The following is an 18844-nucleotide window of genomic DNA, read 5'->3' as shown; positions in this document are numbered from 1 at the left end:
AAATCATCTAAGCTGATATGAAATATAAAACCTAAAATGATCTAACCCTTAAATCACAAGTTTTGGGTATTTTGTTTTGTTTTGTTTTTTACCTACCATCATCTCATCTGTGCACCAAATAATGTAGGTACGGTACAAATAGATAGAATGAAATGCAAAATTAAGCCCAACAAACATGATTCTTGAGCATATCTTCATCCTGCCAGTCTTGACTTAAGAGCTGATCGATGCTCTTTTCAAAACTGGTTTGTAGAGGAGATCGGATAATGGCACACGCTGTCAGATGGTCAGTAGCCAATGTTTTCTTTCTAATTTTTTAGACACTCTGAGGAATTGAACAGCTCTTTTAACTGGGAAATTCCCCAGAAACATTTTAGTGTTAATACCTAAAACACTCAGATTCACACATTTTTTGTTTCTGGTGTCACAGAGGTGATATTCATATTGTGGTCATGTCACAAGTACAGAAGCTCCACCCACCTGCTGGTCTTTTCTTTTTTTTTTTTCTTTTTTTTCTTTTTTTCAAAATCAGCCAATTATAGGAAACCTGAACTAAAGGAGGACAAGCTAATAAAAGCTTGTTTCAGAGAGTGGATGAACTGAAGCCCTCTAATTCTAGCATAATCCGAGAATAAAAACAGGAAGTGAGCAAAATATGACATCTTTAAACTGATTAAAAAGGTTAAAGATTAAAAAGCAAAAAATTAAAGTCCTTCTGGCTGCTCAAGTTTAAATTGTCTTCATGTGAACACTAGATGGTGCTATTTTTTCCATCTGACACTTTTGCTTTTATGAAACACCATCTTATTTTCAGCAGTTAGGGTACATGCCGGTTACAGTATACATGAAAGCAGGCAGATTTAAACCCTCTGACCTCTGCTTTGAGTTTAAACTGAGCAGTGAAACTCGTGTTGCTGAAGGAAGATGTTTGCATGCGTTCTGGATGTGCTTTTTATGTCTTCAGTTGCCAGTTTTAGTCGTCTAGATGCACAGCTTATGCACAGACTCTAATTATTTAATGTAAATCCAGCTTGAACAGATATGCAGGCATCATCCCAAGGGAAAATATAAGAGTTGGAAGCAAAGAGCTCCTTTAAACTTCAAATAATCTGAGTTCATCTGTATTGGGATTCTGGAGAGCCCACAGTCTCTTTACCCTTTAACATCCTCCGTGTTTTGTTTCCCTGGGTTTCCTTCCCGGGCTTTTTATTTGTCGTGATTGCTTCCTGGCTCAAGGTCATTTCTTCTTGCTCAGCCTCCTCTCCTCAACGTATCGATGCCAGGAGAGCCAAGGTTCTTGGCCGCTAAAGGAAAATCGATATCCCTGAGCGCTCGGAGCTTGTGCTCTAATATCCTCCGAGCGGCGCCTGCCAAAATGTTTATGCTGTGTTCATGGGAGATTTTCAGAGAGACACAGAGAAGAATAAGGAGTGACGAGACCGTATCACAGTAGCTCATGATTTACACTGTTCTCATTAAAGAGGTGCAGCTCCACTCAGTCTTAGCTCAAGTTTGGTGAGGAGGATAAATGTTACTGATCTGCAGGTTACAGGAGGGTGGATGACCTCGTTCTTCTGAGTGTTTATTTAACACAGACAAAGGGAGACATGAGCTTCCTCTCCTCCACGTGCTGACCGCTGGTGAATGGTCTGCCACAGGTGTGAGACCTGACAGCTCCCAGCTCTGCCAGATGGGCAACAGAGCAAACACAGGCCGTGTTAATCTCCAGTTGTCTTTTTGCCCTTGTGGCTGGTGGATGTGACTGTCAAGGGTGTTTGCATGAGGCGTATTGACGGTTTGACCTCCTGACTCGATAAACTCCTCTGTACTTCATCCTATGGAGCAGACAAAAGCAAGGAATGATGGGGAGGGGCGAGCTTTGGTATTCTGGTGGCGCACGTCTCCATTGTGGCCCTGTCACTTCGCTTTGGGAGGAGGCCAAAGGAAAGGTGGGGGTGCCTGGGGGAGGGGGGGGGGGGGGGGGGGGGGGGGGTTGGCCTTTGCCTGGTTAACATGCAAATGAAGCATTTAATGGGCCTGAAAAGGTCATGGAGGTCGAGCTCTGTGATAATCGAGAAAGAGATTAAAGCGCCATCGAAGCAAATGTGTGGGTGTTTGTGGGTGGCTGCGCAGCGTTGCAGCTGGGCTTCTTTCTTTGCTCTCCAATGTTAAATAGAAGCTATTCTGTGCCTTTCCAGCTATTTATGTTTATTTATTTTTTCTTTTTCTTTTTGTATTTGTGAACTAAACGAGATTAGCTTTGCATGATTCACGAATTACTGGAAACTTTTGGACATGTTAAATATGACAAATCACCACTGGAACATATTTTGCATAGATAGAAGCAGAATAGCTTTAAAGCCTAGACGTGGAGAGTAAGATCGTCAGATTGTTTCAGAAACTGCAGATTTTATCTATCCAAAAAAGAACAATTTAAATCAATTACAAGATGAAATCATACATTTACAATTAAATTCAGTGTAATTAATAACAAATTTTAAATGGAACGTAACAACAGTACAAATAAAAAAAACATAAAAATACAATAAAAATGTTTTGTATGAAATATTAAGCGATTAAATAATTTTTTAAAATAAAACACAAAAGAAAATTTTTTATAAAAATATGGAAAAATCAAGTGTATCAAGTGATAGTAGATAAAAATCAGTAATAATTGGATATAAATCAAACCGAACAAAAGGAACAGATGGAGACGCAAAGAGAATTAGTAACACAACGAGTGACGATGGCTTTTCTCAGGCTTGATGGTGTGGGTGTGCAGGTTGTTTGGGGACAATCAATTTTGTATGATATCTCTTTTTTTTATTGATATGCACCCTGGGGAGGTAAAGGCCATCATGGCTCGTGCTATAGATGTCTGCTTGGTGGACGATTGATTGGTCTGGCATTTGATCTTGTGGCTCACAGTGTAGGATGGGGACACAGAGCCATGAGAGCACTCATGGCCACCCTGCTCACCATTCCCCACCTCTGTGGTCCCTCTCATCCCTTTCCCATCATTTATCCCCCTAGACCTGGTTACGTCTGCTTTTAAGATGATATTTAATATATTTTTAATTCCATACTTAAAGTCTGAATGAAACATGACTTTGTGATAGAAACTAATTGCACTCAAAATGTAAAAATACAAAGGATAACTTGTTTCCAAGCACATCGATTAATCTTTGAATTTTTTCTTTTAAGAATCCTTGTTGTAGCATCACATTAAGGTACAAAATTGTCACGAGAAGTTCAAGAAGGCTCTCTGTGAGGTACAAACCGCAAGGATGGACAGAGAGCCATGCTGACTTATCAAAAGTAAGCAAAGGGACACCCACTCAATCAAAATAAAAATAAAAAACCTTCCAGATGCTATATAAGCATTTAAATGAGCCTGCATTTGCCAGTTGTCTGATATGTGTCACTTCATAAATCACTAAACGCACCGGACTGGGGTTGAGCTAGAGCAGTACAGGCTCATTGCAGTTATTCACCTTTGATGCTCCCTCTTATAGATTTTTTAGGGCGATTTGTGGTTAATGGTTCGAAGACTTCTACCTATGAGTCTCCCCTGCTGCAGATCCCTCTGTGAAATAATAAAATGATAATGTAAGGCAGAGAGGAGCTTTTAATTTGTAAACTGGGCTCCACTTCCTTCTCCGTGTGCCAGACACAGTAAAGGGAGAACCAACCAGTTCCATCTTCTACTTTGATCAGACACTTAATGCAGCTGGATTCCCAGCATATATTTTCTTAACTGGGAGGTAATGAAAAAGTTGCAGGTATTAGCACATAAAAGACTGAAGCACGGGGGGATGTGAGGGCTGTAAGCCGGTGACTGTGAATTAATGTGTTCAGTGAACATACTATGAATCATAAAAGCAGATGGAGCAGCAGGATGGATGTTTAACATATGTGGATGAGTGCTTTCAGCAGTCTGCGCTGCCACCGTGTGGCGAGTGAAGGTATAGATGAGAGCCCCAAAATGTGCCCAACGTTTCCTTCTTGAAATAAAAGTCTGCTTTACAAACCATCGGTCAAAGCTGGGTGAATATGAGAGTATTACAGGAAGGAGGAGAACTGCTCTATTGCCACCATTTCCACATGAAAGTCCATTTCCTTTCGGGAGTTTCAGAGAAGAAGAATGCTGTGGGGGGAGCGAGGCTGGAGTCGCTCTTATCACTGCCACCTCCTATAGGCAAATTTATAGAGACATTTCTCTGGCGTGCTCGGCCTAAACATCAGATTTCTAATCCTGAGTAATCCTCAGTGAGAGGGTGAGGGAGGATGTATGAGACAGCTCGAGCTGTACCAGGAATGTTTCTGTGCATCAGCGTGAGGAAATCTGAGCGAGGATTCACGCTCATAAATCACCTTTTAATAAGCAGAGTGACGTTAGAGCAGCACGGGGATGGAGATGGAATCATCAGACTCATTTCAGCGTTGCTCATTTAAACCACATGGAAAAATGTTTCATAACATGACATTTTCATGGGAAACAGGATGATGGGCAGCTTGATGGGCCAGCTGCCAGCGTCTGTTCACAAATGTCTCAGTTACAGAAAACAGGGCTGGGATTACTCCCTCCTCCTTTTACCTCGTGCAGGTTTTCTGAATGGGAGCTGGTATCATCAGCGGGATTTAGAGTGTAAACTGGGCTGTTACAGATCACAGCAGCATTTCAAAAGGAAACACAGATTATCATCATATGCTGTGCCATGTATGATGATAATAATTATAAAGTTTATCTGTGTAGCACTTATCAAAGCCAGTGATATAAAAAGCTGTACAAAGAGCAGATAACACACAATAAACTGAAATCATGAACCAGGAACTACATTTTAATTTTTATGACAGGTTATGAAGGACATCCTGGAGTGAAAACTGAAAAACAGTGTGAAAATTAACCACAATAAAAATAAAAACTAGGCACATTTAAATGAAGCAACATTTTGTATAAATTCACTTTAACAGAACAAAATTCAAAACTGAACTGGGTTGAACAATAAATAAATAAATAGACTAAAAGAATAAAAAATAAAAATCATTGAATGATGGTAAAATTTCTAAAATTTGTTTGTCTTTAAGCTTCTTCAATCCAAACTAAGCTAAAATAAAATAATACACACACAAACAAGAACTAGAGACTGCTTTTTATCATCTGTTTCTATCTACTTCATCAGAACAGAATAGAATTGAAGGAGAAATAAAAATAACATTTGCAGAGATCTGGGGACCTTCTATAAACTTTGACTTTCTGTTAAATCCAAATATTTTACAGTCTTAATAATTTGTTCCTGTAAACCAAGCAGTGTTGGTTTACATATGTTTAGTATGAACAAAAATGGTTTTAGTTTCATGATGTTATACTAGGGTGACCGTATTTTGATTTCCAAAAAAGAGGACACTTGGCCCAGTCATGAAGAACTTTAAAAATACTGTTTGCTTAAAGAAAAATTTACCATATTTAAACGATGCCTTCTCTGTACAGTTAATGAATGGTGAAATAAAAAAAAAAAATGTCATATAGGCTTTTACAAGTCAACAAGTGCAAAAAAAATAGGAGAGTTGCTCATCCTATGTTAGACTACATAAACAACCACTGAAATTAGATTTGTAATGATGGATAACAATTAGTGAATCCTTAACTAAAAATAAAATGAAATTAAAAAAAGAATCAACAAGTAAAAATATAGATTAAGCAGCCTACACAAAAAGTACAAACTTCAATGTATTACAACAAAGCGTTCTGCATGAAGTGAAACATCTCATTCTGTGAGAAATAAAACAGAATAACAGGATATTTAAAAAATGGTTGTTCGATTGTTTTGTTTTGTTGTTGATTGGGACTTTAAAAAAGTATATCGGTAAAGTTTCTATCGTTGGGGAAAATCGGAATTTTAAACTTGTGTCGCGGAACTGTTGTTGAGCTGTTTCATTCGGATGCATTTGACCGGTGCACGCAACATGGAGGACGGTGTGTAAACAGAAGCGATGGACGCGGCTTAAAGGTTCATTTTCAAAGAAACTCCGCTGCTCTCTGATCGCATGAAGCCGTGAAGGTGGAGGTGTTCGGGTAAGTAATATAAGGAAATGAATGGAGTCACTTTGGACGCTTTTATTCCCCCTGCCCCCCATTAAATATGATCAGAAAAGCTCGCAGAGAACAAGACGAGCCGCAGAATCTGCTCGGACGTTTTCTAATTTACTGTTTTATGAAACATGAAGAGTGAGTGGCTGTGTTCCACACTTAAACTACAGAAGTGGAAGTGGGGAGGTTTTTTATGCTGCTGTAGTTCAGGGGGGACTGTACCTGTGCGAAACTGTCAGGTGACCTCCGCGTGTGCATCTCCTCTCAGGGTCTGACTGATCTGAAATCAGCGGGGTAACATGCTTCCTGTCCGGCAGCTCCTGCGGCTCCGGCCTGGGGTTGCTGTCAGCTGTGCCACTGGGCTGAGGATCCATAAACTGGCCTCGGTGCAGAAGGTCACATCACTTACCCCGAAGAAGTTGCGAAGTTTGCTGTACCCCTTCAGCGAGCTGGAGGCTTACCTGCACAGGTGCGTAAAACAGGGCTGGTTCTTAGTCATCAGTAGTGGAGATTTTGTGAACGTGAGCTGGCATCATCTGCTGGAGTTGCACTGATAACTGTGAAAGATAACATCATCAAGTTTATTTGTACAGCACCCATTACAACGAGTAGCACAAAATGCTTCACAGAAACATGTAAGACACAAAAAAATTAAACATTACGACAAATAAAACAGAAATTATGCCACTGTTCTCACAACTAATTTAATTTAAAATATTTATGTATGTGTAAGTTATGGAAAAATGTACAGATGAAAGTAAATCTGTGTGAAAGTTTTCATGAATCAAAATGAAAACAAAGACAATCAAGGCAGCAATACATGTGAACTCACTTTAATTAAATAAAAATACCTGAATGTAAGACAATGATAAATAATAAAGCAATAAAAAGCACTCTGAGAGTGCAAGCCTCCAAAAATCAGAGGGTAACGTGTCAGTTCTTTACTTTAATTACACAAACATAATGTAGGTGTAGGTAATAGATAATGGGTACAAGCCTGTAAATAACTGCACATGAATAACTTTATCTTATTATATAATATTACACTGCAGCATATTTCTAACTAATGAGGCACCTCATTGGTATCATTTTGACAGACTTCATTTTTAGTAAGGTTTTTATTGTAAAAGATTTGGAGGAACTATTTTTACTGTTTAAAAAATATAAATGAGTTTGCCAGTGGCTTCTGTTTCAATCTGTAGCATGTAGCTGTTGATACAGACATTTTCTAATGAAATTGAACCATATTTGTATTTTCAGGTCTGTGGACCGGACACAGTTCCAGCTTTTTGATCCCACTTTGGAGGACATGATTGAGGCAGAGAAGCTCTTCCACTCTTCACCGTCTCATAAGATCGATTACTATATCTCTGCAGAAAGGATGGAGCACGCACCCGATCTCAAACAGCCAGAGGTCAGAGGACAGCATTGCTCAAAACATTGTACATAAATCATGGACATAACTTCTGGTGTTGGGAGTGCCGTAAACATGCATTCTTTCTAATGGCCAGCAGGAGGCAACTCCTCAGCTTTTAAAAAGAAGGTCGTGAGAGAATACGCCTACTCACTGAATCTGTGACCTCATAAAACACTTTTCTGATGAGACCATGGTCTTAGTTGCTAGTGACCTCCATCTCTTATATACAGTCTATGGCCTATATCTATATCGATCTACAAAGCTGGATAATGCCAATCTGTATATGTTACCATTGCCACAGTGAGACAGACAAGCTCAAAATCCATATCTTGATACTATCATGATACACTAACTTTCACAGACGCTCAGCTGACTCTTAACTGCTAAATAGAGTCTCTGAACTGGACCTCTGGACCACATTTGTGCTCTTGGAGCGTTTTGGAGCATTTTAATTCCATAGTTCTGACCAATAATATGGGTGTTGTGCACTTCATTTCACTAACAGACCATCCAAAAAGTCTGAGCTCCAGTTTTGGTGAGTGATTTTGTTTAGATGTTACTGAGCACTAATTAGCAGGTATCTGTGGATGCAGCATTAGCTGAAAACATAGCATTTGTTCCTCTTGTTTAAATATGACGCCACAGAAACAAGATATTGAGGACTGCAGTGCTGAGATCAACGGGAGTTCACAAATCAATCAGTGATGCCAGTTTAGCTGCGTCCATCATGAATTTCTTTAGCCTGTCATTAATAGTTAATGTAAGGTGATAATTACCCAACAGTACATTGCAGGTTTGTTTAATAGGTAAATACTTGATCAAAGTGGATTACAAAGGGAAGGGTTACGCATATTTCTGTTTGCTCTTAATGATATATTTAATGATAAAAGTGGGCTTTTTCCCCCCATGCATTTGTCATGACAACATGTCTTCTTTGAAACATGTTGATGCTTTGACTATAATTTTCCATTTCTTGTCACTACAATATAATTGTTTCCTTTCTGGTTTATAATTGCCATTTTTCTACTCTTACTGGGCACTCAAAGCACTTTCACAAAGTAAGCCACATATACTGGACAAAGCCTCTTTGCTAACAGAGTGAGGGTAGCAACATTTCTTGCTGGAAAAGGTTTGAGGTGGAAATTTTGCCTCAAAGTGACAATGAAATCAGCTCAGAAGATGAGTCGGGTTGGATTACTCTTCCTTGCAGAAAAGTGACTCAAAACCACAACTGAATGATAAGGTAAATGTTGTAGGTATGAGGAGCACAAACAACCATTTAAAAAAGGATTCTTGTGTAAAATATGATCACTTTACTCAGTTATTTCAGTGGTCACTTGAGGTTTAACGCAAAACACTTGTGCAGAATAATTTCCCTGACTCTGGGTCAGGTAGAATGGCTGTAAAGAAAGAGAATGTGGACTTTAAGTAGCTTATTCGTCCCTCCTCAACCCTAAATGGATGAAAAATGTAACCTAATGTCTCTTCATCCTCATGAATAATGAAGCAGAACTGAACATGGCTAATAAATCATCAGATTTATAACCTCATGGAGAAGAACGTTAAGCTCTGGCAGCGAGTGTTAACAGGACAGAGAAGTTCCGTTACCACTCGGCCTTCTCCAGAAGGCGAAGCGTTCAAAGCTCGATGACAGTGTCCACCTGGCAGGTGTGCCACATGGCTAAATGGCGCTAAAGGTGATATGGTGGCAACTGGAGCAGGAAAAAGATTCCAGGATAAAAATCGCAGAACTGTAAATTACAGCACACAAATCTGCAGCTGACTTCCTGTTGGTGTTTTCCAGGTGTGTTTTATCGGCAGGAGCAACGTGGGCAAGTCGTCTCTCATCAAAGCTCTGTTTTCTCTCACCCCTGAGGTGGAAGTCCGAGTCTCTAAAACTCCAGTGAGTAACTCGTCACTCCAGCTCCACACACTGTTTCCCTTTAAAGTGGTGAACAAACACAAACCTCAGTTATTTCTTTTATAAAATGCTGTGTTTACATTCACACCTGATTGTTGCTGATTTTCTGTTGTTCTTTGGCCGCTCTGGCTGTGAAAATGACTTAAAATGATCTGCTCTATACTATTAGATGGCTTTTTTTTTTTTTAAATACTCTTAAAATTATGACCTTTTTTGGAAGTGGAAACTTCAAATTACACTTTGCATATTCAGTTTCTTTCTTACGGCGAGGGAGGAGATGTAAGAATTTCTGACCAACTCACTTAAACACAGACGAGGGTTAGCTTGTAGAAAAAATTGTTCTAAAAATAACATTTTTTTTATACCTGCATCTAAGAAATGGAGCAAATTCTGGGAACTACTTCAGGTGGTACACATGAGTATGCCTCACTCAGTTTAACGCCTATTTAAGCTTCAAATTTCCCATCATTCCCTCTGCCATGACATAACGGGAGGTGATGAGTTTGGACCTTGGACAGGAAACTCTAATCTGCCTCTATTATAAATCAGTCATCTCAAACATTAGTTATCTTACTGAAAATGTATTAAAAAGATACTGATGTACTTTCAGTACCCTGCTATCATCAAAAATACTTCTCAGTTTGACAAAACTGAGCATAAAAGTTAAAAACATAAATTTTGCACTATAGAAAGTGTTGGTAATATGATGTGCACATTTTAATTGAATTTGTGTTGGTGTGGGGACCATTCAGTGTGTGTTCTGTAAATGTGTTACATGTAGAAAATAATAAAAGTCACTGTTTTACAAAGAGATTGGCTCAGAAGATGCACATTTGCCACAGGGATAAAAATAAGATAGAAACTGGCAGATAGAAACTTCACAATAAAAAGGCCCTGAGGTCATTTCCACCCTCATGGTCATCATCATTTTTTTTTTGTGGAGTTTGCATGCTCTCCCTGTGTTTGTGTTGGTTCTTTCCAGGTATTCCCGCTTCCTCCCACAGTCCAAAGACATGCAGTTAGTGAGCATTGGTTAATTGGTAACTCTAAACTTCCCATAGGTGTGAATGTTAGTGTAAAGGGTTGTCTGTCTCTATGTGTTAAGCCCTGCAACAGACTGGCGATCTGTTTAGGGTGTATATAAAACTGGGCATACACTGTGTGATTATTATTATTATTTATTTATTTTTTTTGTCGTCAGTTGCGTTGTTTTGATCGTGATAATTTTGTGAAGCCACATCAAAAATCCTCAGATGAGTTTGCCAAAGTTCTACAAGTTCGCTTGTACCCAGATCACACACTGCACTGACATGCTACTCCATCTTTTCACTTCCATTTCTGTGTTTGCGTTATGAGGGTTGCAAACAATCGGCAAGAATCAGGATTTTTTCTGGTTATTTAAAACTTATCTGAAAATCAAAGTAAGAGTGGAAAAAATAACTACCGTATTTCCCGGACTACAAAGCGCACCTGAATATTAGCCGCACAAGCTAAAATCAGGGGAAAATCCTGTTTTGTACATACATTAGCCGCACCTGACTAAAGGCCGCAGGTGTTTCAATGTTGACTCATCATATGTAAGAGAATATGCACAAAGGGAATTGTCAGGAAAGAGATGGCTGTTTGGAGACACACCCCTTTTATTAATATTTTGAAAAACAAGTTATGGGTACATATTTGCACATGTAGTACATAACAGTAACCTACAGCACACCAGAACAATAGATTCAGCCTACCTTTTAGGCTCAGGTGCAGTGACACGGCTTTAACAAGAAGAAAAGTCAGTCATTCACCACCATCTTTCTCTTCTTCCTGCCCACTAAAACCACCAAAGTCCTCTTCTCCAGTGTCGGATACGAACAGGCTCAGGATGGCTTCGTCATCCACTCTCCGCTTCTCTCCTTCGTTGTCACTTTCAAAACCAAAGAAATCCTCGTTGTCAGAGTCGAACACCCTCAGAAGGGCCGTGGCGGTGTCCTCCTCTCCATCATGCAGCAGTCCAGCCCTTAGAAATCCGTTGGTGATCGTGGATGTTTTCACACTTTTCCACGCTGTCAGAATCCACCGGTGGAGTTGGGCATAACTTGCTTTTCGCAAGTTTATCGCCGCTCATCATCCACGCCTCCCGCTGAACGCGTAGCGCTACTTTGAAGTTTGTTTTTCGCGCTACTTCGTACGGCACTACGTTGCCTGGCGGACGGACACGTGACCAACATACCACTCTTGAACCCCGATCCTTCCGCCAGGCAACGTAGTGCCGTACAACAGCAGAACAAACAAAACAAATCGTCTTACGATATCACAACAATCATGGACAATCCATAGAAAAGCCGCACCTGACTAAAAGCCGCAGGGTTCAAAGCTGGTGCAAAAAGTAGCGGCTTATAGCCCGACAATTACGGTAGACAAAAAATATCAATGGTTTTAATTTTACACATAATCAGCCTGATTATAGAGACTATGATGTCTACATGTTTGCATGTTTTCCCCATCTGGAACTTCTTACATGCTGCTCCTCCTTGTGATAAATAAAAAGACTGAAACTAATAAAAACTAAACATTGTAATTTAATGTTACAAAGTTGAAACACACTCACTGATGCTGCAATGACTGAGTTCATCAATATCTGGACATCATAAGCTTTGCCTGTGTCTTACCTTCAGGGTCACACAAAGAAGATGAACTTCTTCAGAGTGGGCAAAGCCTTCACCATCGTGGACATGCCAGGGTATGGACACAAGGCACCCAGAGATTTTGTGGATATGGTAGAGCCTTACCTCTACACACGGAAAAAGTAAGTGATGAAGAGCTGATGAAAGACTTGTTTGTGTTGTTTATTCATGATGTCTATGATGGAGCAATACTGAGGATTTCCTCTGACAGTTAGCCAAAGAAATCATGCTATGAAACTATCCTGAGGGGTTGAGGTAAGTAAGGAAAAGTTGTTTATTGCAGTGAAAAACCAGTTTGGCTAATGCTATCTGCTAATATAAGCCTATTTAGTTTGCTTTGTGGTGATTGGTCATTGCTGTTGTGATGTTTTTGGCAACAAAGACATGTTCACAAAAATCAGCGCTTTTCTTTCCAAGCTCTTTAGAGTACTATGACCTGGATGACTGAGAACTTTCACAGACAATATATACAAAACTTAAAAGGTGGTTGACAACCAACATTTTAAAAAGGAAAATGTTTAACATTAGTAGTCTTAAGCTTTTAAATGCAGTCTCTTATATTAATTTGATCCTTCCCGCTTATTTAGGAGTTCCTAATAAGTATAAACTAACACTGAAACTAATAAAAACTAAATGGATGTTCACCAGGTCTCAGGTGACACATCTAGGTTTGCGGTGAGCTTAAATGTCACTCAGCGTTTGTGCTCCTGTCTTTCTGATGGTGAGCGACCATGTCTTCCTGGTGCGAACCTGGTGTTCACTAAAAAACCTTGTGTAACATGTCTTCTTTCAGCCTCGTGAGGACCTTCCTGTTGGTCGATGGCAGCGTCGGTCTGCAGAAGGCTGACCTGATTGCCTTGGAGATGTGTGAGGAGACCCGATGTCCGTATGTGGTAGGACTCTGGCTTAATTTCAGTTTTGTAATCATCAGGATGATTTGGTGCGAAAAAAGGTTTTAAGATCTTGCGGTTTGTAGAACAAGTTATTGAAAGTAACTAAATTTAATCAGCTTTCCATCCAACTTCATCCGAGGCCGGGTCGCAGGGGCAGCAGACTAAGCTGGCACACAATGCACCCGACCCCTATGGCGCCTCCTGCGGGAGGATGGGCCCATGTCTCCTCTTCGGGCCGTGCCCGGCCGGGCCCCTTAATCAGCTTTCATGTGGAATATTTTGTGGAGTAAATGGTAAATGGCCTGTATTTATATAGCGCTTTACTAGTCCCTAAGGACTCCAAAGCGCTTTACACATCCAGTCATCCACCCATTCACACACACATTCACACACTGGTGATGGCAAGATACATTGTAGCCACAGCCAACCTGGGGCGCACTGACAGAGGCGAGGCTGCCGGACACTGGCGCCACCGGGCCCTCTGACCACCACCAGTAGGCAACGGGTGAAGTGTCTTGCCCAAGGACACAACGACCGCGACTGTCCAAGCCGGGGCTCAAACCGGCAACCTTCCGATTACAAGGCGAACTCCCAACTCTTGAGCCACGATCAAGAGGGTCTCTTTGGGTTTGCGCTCTTTGGTGGAGTTGTTGAGCACTAACCAATCAATCAGCTTTATTCGCCACATGCAGGTTGCCCTGCAGTGGAATGGACCCACCCCCGACCTTACACACACAACACAGACATCACATGGGGATACAGGTCGGAGATCGGTAACATTACAGAAAACCACTGAAATGTACACTACAATGGGAAAGTACAAGAGGAAAAAAAGAGACCTCTACTCATGCTGGACTCCTATGGGAGGACAGCATGAGAACAGGAAACAAAAAAACTCCTCTGCACAGAAATCACATTGGTTGAGCAAACACAGCAGCCATCCTGCCACTGCGCCGCCACTCCAGCGTGGGTCCAGACCCGCCGTGTTCTCCAGGAGGAAACAAGCATCGAAGTGCCTCCCCCTCCGCCTTACATGTGGCTCATTCTTCTTCTCAGTCCTTCATCATTATGTCCACACTGAATTAATGCTGAACGTTCCCACTCAGCTATTTAAAAACTGGCCGTTAAAATGAAGCAGCCCCGCTCGCTGCGCACTCTGCGGTCAATTATTCATGCTCTGAGCTGATTAAACACTGCAACACATTAAGGCTGTGACAGCACAGTCGAAGACAGTTTCAAACTTAAAACTGATATTTCTGTGAAGTTGAAAAAGAAATGGGGAGTGTACACACTTTAAATATGATTACATGGAAGTAGTGGTTGCAAATGATCGGATTCTTTTAATGATTTACAAGGCAAAGGACAGACTTGTCAGTGAAGTTTATTGAGTGTCACATGGTAGTAGGTGGCAGGAGGTCTACGTTCTCTTGCCGATAGATTTTCTGTACAGCTTTTACAGTCAAGGCTGCACCCATTTTAGACTCACCGGGTTCCTCGTTCATTTCTTTGAACTGCAGGAGAACAACAACAAAGTGAATCCTTTAAAATGCTGATCAGGGAGTGCAGTGTTTTTAAGAGACCACCAGGTGTCAGAGCTAGTCTGCTTTGTTAGTTCAGGATGATAGAAGCAAGCATAAAGTGAAACATATCCTTGCTAAGGGAGGGTCCATGTAAGGTACCAGTATTTATATAGTGCTTTTCCAGTCTTACTGGGCACTCAATACAGTTTAGAATAAAAAACTATTCTAACCGTGCTTTCGTGCCATTCCAAGCACTGTAATTTGCCACTTTAAAAGTGCCGGTTAACCTAACGTGCATGCATTTGGCCTGTGTGAGGGTGTCTACATCCAAAGAAAAAAACCACAGGGACATTGGTCAGACTTCACTCCGAGACCACAAGCTGGATTTTAACCCAGGATCCTCTGGTTGAGAGGTGACAGTGCTAACACTTCTGCACTAGCTTAAAGTTATCAGTGGATCAGGATCATCTGATTCATAACTTATTTATAACCTTGATCACAAAGAAAAGTTTGAAGCCTAATCTTAAAAGAAGAGAAATTAGAGACTGTTTCTGTGTCCTGAATCCAAACTGGGAGCTGGTTCCACAGCAGAGGGCCTTGTCTCCCATTTTAGTTTTAGAAACGATGTAAGTCAAGTAGGCCGACAGACTGAGATAAGTGGAATAATATGGCACAATTAAGTATTTAGAATATGATGGAGCCGGATTCTTCACAACTCTTAGCCCCGTTAGTATTCTTCTTGCAGTTTTGGATTTACTGAAGGCTTTTTGGGGGAGCCACGGGGACATCCTGTCTGTGCGCTTTACTGAGAGTTGTACTTTATTGTTCAGATGGTGGTGACAAAGATCGACAAATGTGGGAGTGGCACTCTGCTGACAAATTTGCTGAACCTTCAGGATGTGGTAAAGACAGAGACGACGAGCTGCTTCCCTCAACCGTTTCTTATTAGGTAACTGTCTCACTTCCTCTCACAGACCAAGACTCACACAGTGGGTTTCTTAGTGATGAAAAAATATAAACAGAGCCCTCAATGAGTCTTCTTCCTTTGAAGCTTGAGTGATACTTCCTGGATTTCTATTGTTATATTAAACCTGACTCTGACACATATGTTTTCATTAATTATTGTTTTTGTTCAAACTCAGTGCCTGAAAGCTGATAGTTTTACAGTATAACAATACTTCACAGCATAATAAAATGTCTATATTTCTCCCTTTTTGTGTTCTTTGTGAAACAGCTCAATCCAGTTTGGGGGGATTTACCTGCTGAGATGCTTCATCGCTCATGTAACAGGCAGCATCAGGTTAAAGGAGACGTCACAGAGCTGAAAAGAGGCCGACTCGGTCTCGCTGAGAGGGGCAAACGGGCTTCTCTGCTACATTTCTTTAAAAACAACAACAACAACAACAACAACAAAACCTGATATCCAAAAAACTGCTTCAGAGGCTTTTATTTTCTAATAAAATGTGAAAGACTCTCTGGTTTGCTTATCTTCTTACTTTCTAGTTTGACAGACTGTCAAGTCCAGTTTCAGACACTTTACTGCTCTGAATTTGTGTTTTGTGTCTTTAGATTGGAACTATCAATATTAGGTTGAAAGAAATCTCAGTGCAAGTGAGGAAAGCCACTGTTAGGCTTAATGAAAATAAACATATAGAGATGATGACAATTATTGCCATGGTTATGAAAACCAACTTCACATCATCTAACCAAGTCAGGAACACTATTTAGGAGGTAGTAGGATCACTGTCAAGTTTCCTTCATGATTGCTGTAAACTCTGTTTATTTCTAATGTACAAACCACTGGTTACGCTCAATAATGGGAAGGAGAATTTACTGAAAATTTACTGAGGATATCGCTAGTACTTATGTAATTATTAGGGCTGAAAAATGCTAAAAACAATAATTAAAAAACAAATTTGCACCCACACCTACTGAGGGTCTGCGTCTCAGAAAATGATCATAGTATAAGGGTAATATTCTGCATACAGCTTCATTAAATATACTGAAGCTGTATGCAGAATATCAGAATTCTCAGGGTCAGATTGGAGGCGATTATTTTTTGATGAAATTTTTTTTTTTTTTTTTACATTTATTCTTACATGATGCTGCCAGATGTCTCATTACAATCCCACTTCTCTGTACTGCAAGTGTTTTTATTCAGTTTGTTTTTAAAAATTATGTTTTGTCTTATCCAGAGAGTGTTGTCTAATGAGGTTGGCATGTAGACGGATACAAAGGGCGAATGTTTGACGGTGGGACTTAGAGTTTCCATGCTGCACCTTGAATGGGCTTTTGCATGGGAAGGCTTTGGGTTGCGTAAGGACAGATGACCGTTTTGGTTAAATATTGAGTGAACGCCATGTCACAGTTGACTTTCCAGTATAAAACTATGACTAAGACAATGTCATAACTATAGCCAACAATTGTGAAATACTTCTACATATGTTAATGTCAGGAATTCACTGTTAATTCAAACATAATAAAAAAGGAACCTTATATAACGAGTTGAATGCATTATAATGAATTCTATCCTTCACAGAACTTGGCTAAACTTTAATATAGCAAGTAAGTGATTATACAACACCATAAAACAGTGAGACTGGCAGCCATTAAGATAATCCTGGACATAAAAATTTTAAAGGTTTTCCAGTTTAAGCATAGGCCTAACCTCAGGCCTGTTTTTTCTGTTGATTAAAAAAAATAAAAACCTCTTAACTAAAAATAAAAATCTACATGGTTGAAAAAAGAAAACTCATGATGCCTTGATCTCTGTTATACCCTCTTACATTTACCTTTATTTTACCAGGACGTTCCACTGAGATTGAAATCTCTTTTACAAGGCTTGGCAGCTTTGCAAATTTAGATCGTTGGGGTTTAAAATGTCTAAATTTATTGCTGTGTTTCTATTCCTGAAGGTTTTTATCTGTTCCTACTTTTACTCTGACACAGTGAGAAAAGGTGCAAGAACAGACCAATAACTGTTGAACATGTGAATAAAATTTGTTATATTGTTAAAAAAAAATCTAAAAGAATCAAACCACCTCTCCTAATATCACCCCATTAGAGACCCCCCCTTGTTCTAAAGAAATTATTCAATGACTCATCTTCTAGCTGCTGATGTGATCTTGTCCTTTGGAAAACATACGTCTGAATTTAGAGAGAAGTGTTGCAAAAGCTCATCAAAATAACTTAAAAGAGTTATCCTATGCTCACAACATGTTGCTGAAGTACTGATTACAAGGAGCTGTTTAAGAATGGGAATCATATCAGAGTCCGCAATCTGTTTTCATCAGAAAGCTGAAACTAATGAACTAATTTTGACAAAGATCAGAATGACAATTGCTCAGACTGGTTTGATTTGTATCCACAAGGCCACATGTAAAAATAATAATTAAAAAAAATACAAATCTTCAGTTTTTAAATGCTGAAATCATAATATGACTGAAAAATTAATAACTATTACAGACAGACTGAACTATTTATTCCCCTTCTTTTTGAGAAAATAGATTATCATTCATTATAATGTGGGAATAGCCCATTGTTCCATTTCATTACGCAAGTTTGTACTCTGATAAAATCGAAACAGTAGTTTCGTCTAATTTGTTTTATGTAACATTTCTAAGATTAAATCAATTCTTTACAGTTAAACCAGTTAAAGTATCACAATAACACAATAACCGTGGGCCAAGGATTGAACTCTGTTTAAAGTAATTAAACAGAGAGGAAGACAGAAGTTCTTTTCTATCATGTGTTTGTTCTAAAAATCCAACAGTCCCAACACAGCACAGAAGTTTTTCTGAACCACACACCTACTACACAATCGAGCTCTGATCCAGTGTTACAAAACTGCTTTAAGCTTCATGAACAAATAAACAACTAACTTACAAAAAGCAAAACAACAACCAATACCCAGAAAGTTGGTTGTGTTCATCTGGACGTAGCATTTTCAGTGGGAGAAACACCGCCTCTCTGTGGCTTTCAAACCCCAAAACATGTTGCGTTAGAAATTGGCCCACCCCAAGGATCCGGTCCCCTGGCACATACAGAATAATATAGTGTGCACTGTTAAGTGCCAGGAGGCTTGCCATGATTTATACATTAGGGAAACCAAACAACCTCTGGCTAAACAGATAGCACAACACATCAGGGTAGGTCTCTGCAGTCTATTTACACCTACAGGCCAGTAGCCACTTTTTCAATGATGAGGATGTACACATCAGGACAGGGAGGAACGCTGGTTTGAGCAATATCTAAAGAATTGGGGAATGGCTGCAATCACAGCATTGTAAGATGGTAAAAGATGTACCATTAGGCCCCCTCCTTAATTCAG

General features: G+C 39.9%; 1 protein-coding gene across 1 annotated transcript; it reads left to right on the top strand.

The window, feature by feature from the left end:
- The first annotated feature begins 5928 nt into the window (after positions 1 to 5928).
- gtpbp8 (GTP binding protein 8) lies at positions 5929 to 15988 on the top strand. Its single transcript, XM_004563095.3, has 8 exons — positions 5929 to 6076; positions 6360 to 6560; positions 7352 to 7505; positions 9313 to 9411; positions 12093 to 12223; positions 12895 to 12994; positions 15345 to 15463; positions 15749 to 15988. Exons 2-8 carry the CDS (start codon positions 6391 to 6393, stop codon positions 15837 to 15839), a joined length of 864 nt encoding a protein of 287 aa, XP_004563152.2. The 5' UTR covers positions 5929 to 6076; positions 6360 to 6390; the 3' UTR covers positions 15840 to 15988.
- Positions 15989 to 18844: the final 2856 nt, after the last annotated feature.

Source organism: Maylandia zebra, linkage group LG16 (assembly GCF_041146795.1).
Source record: "Maylandia zebra isolate NMK-2024a linkage group LG16, Mzebra_GT3a, whole genome shotgun sequence".
Lineage (NCBI taxonomy): Eukaryota > Metazoa > Chordata > Actinopteri > Cichliformes > Cichlidae > Maylandia > Maylandia zebra.
This window is presented reverse-complemented; position numbering and strand designations above follow the sequence as displayed.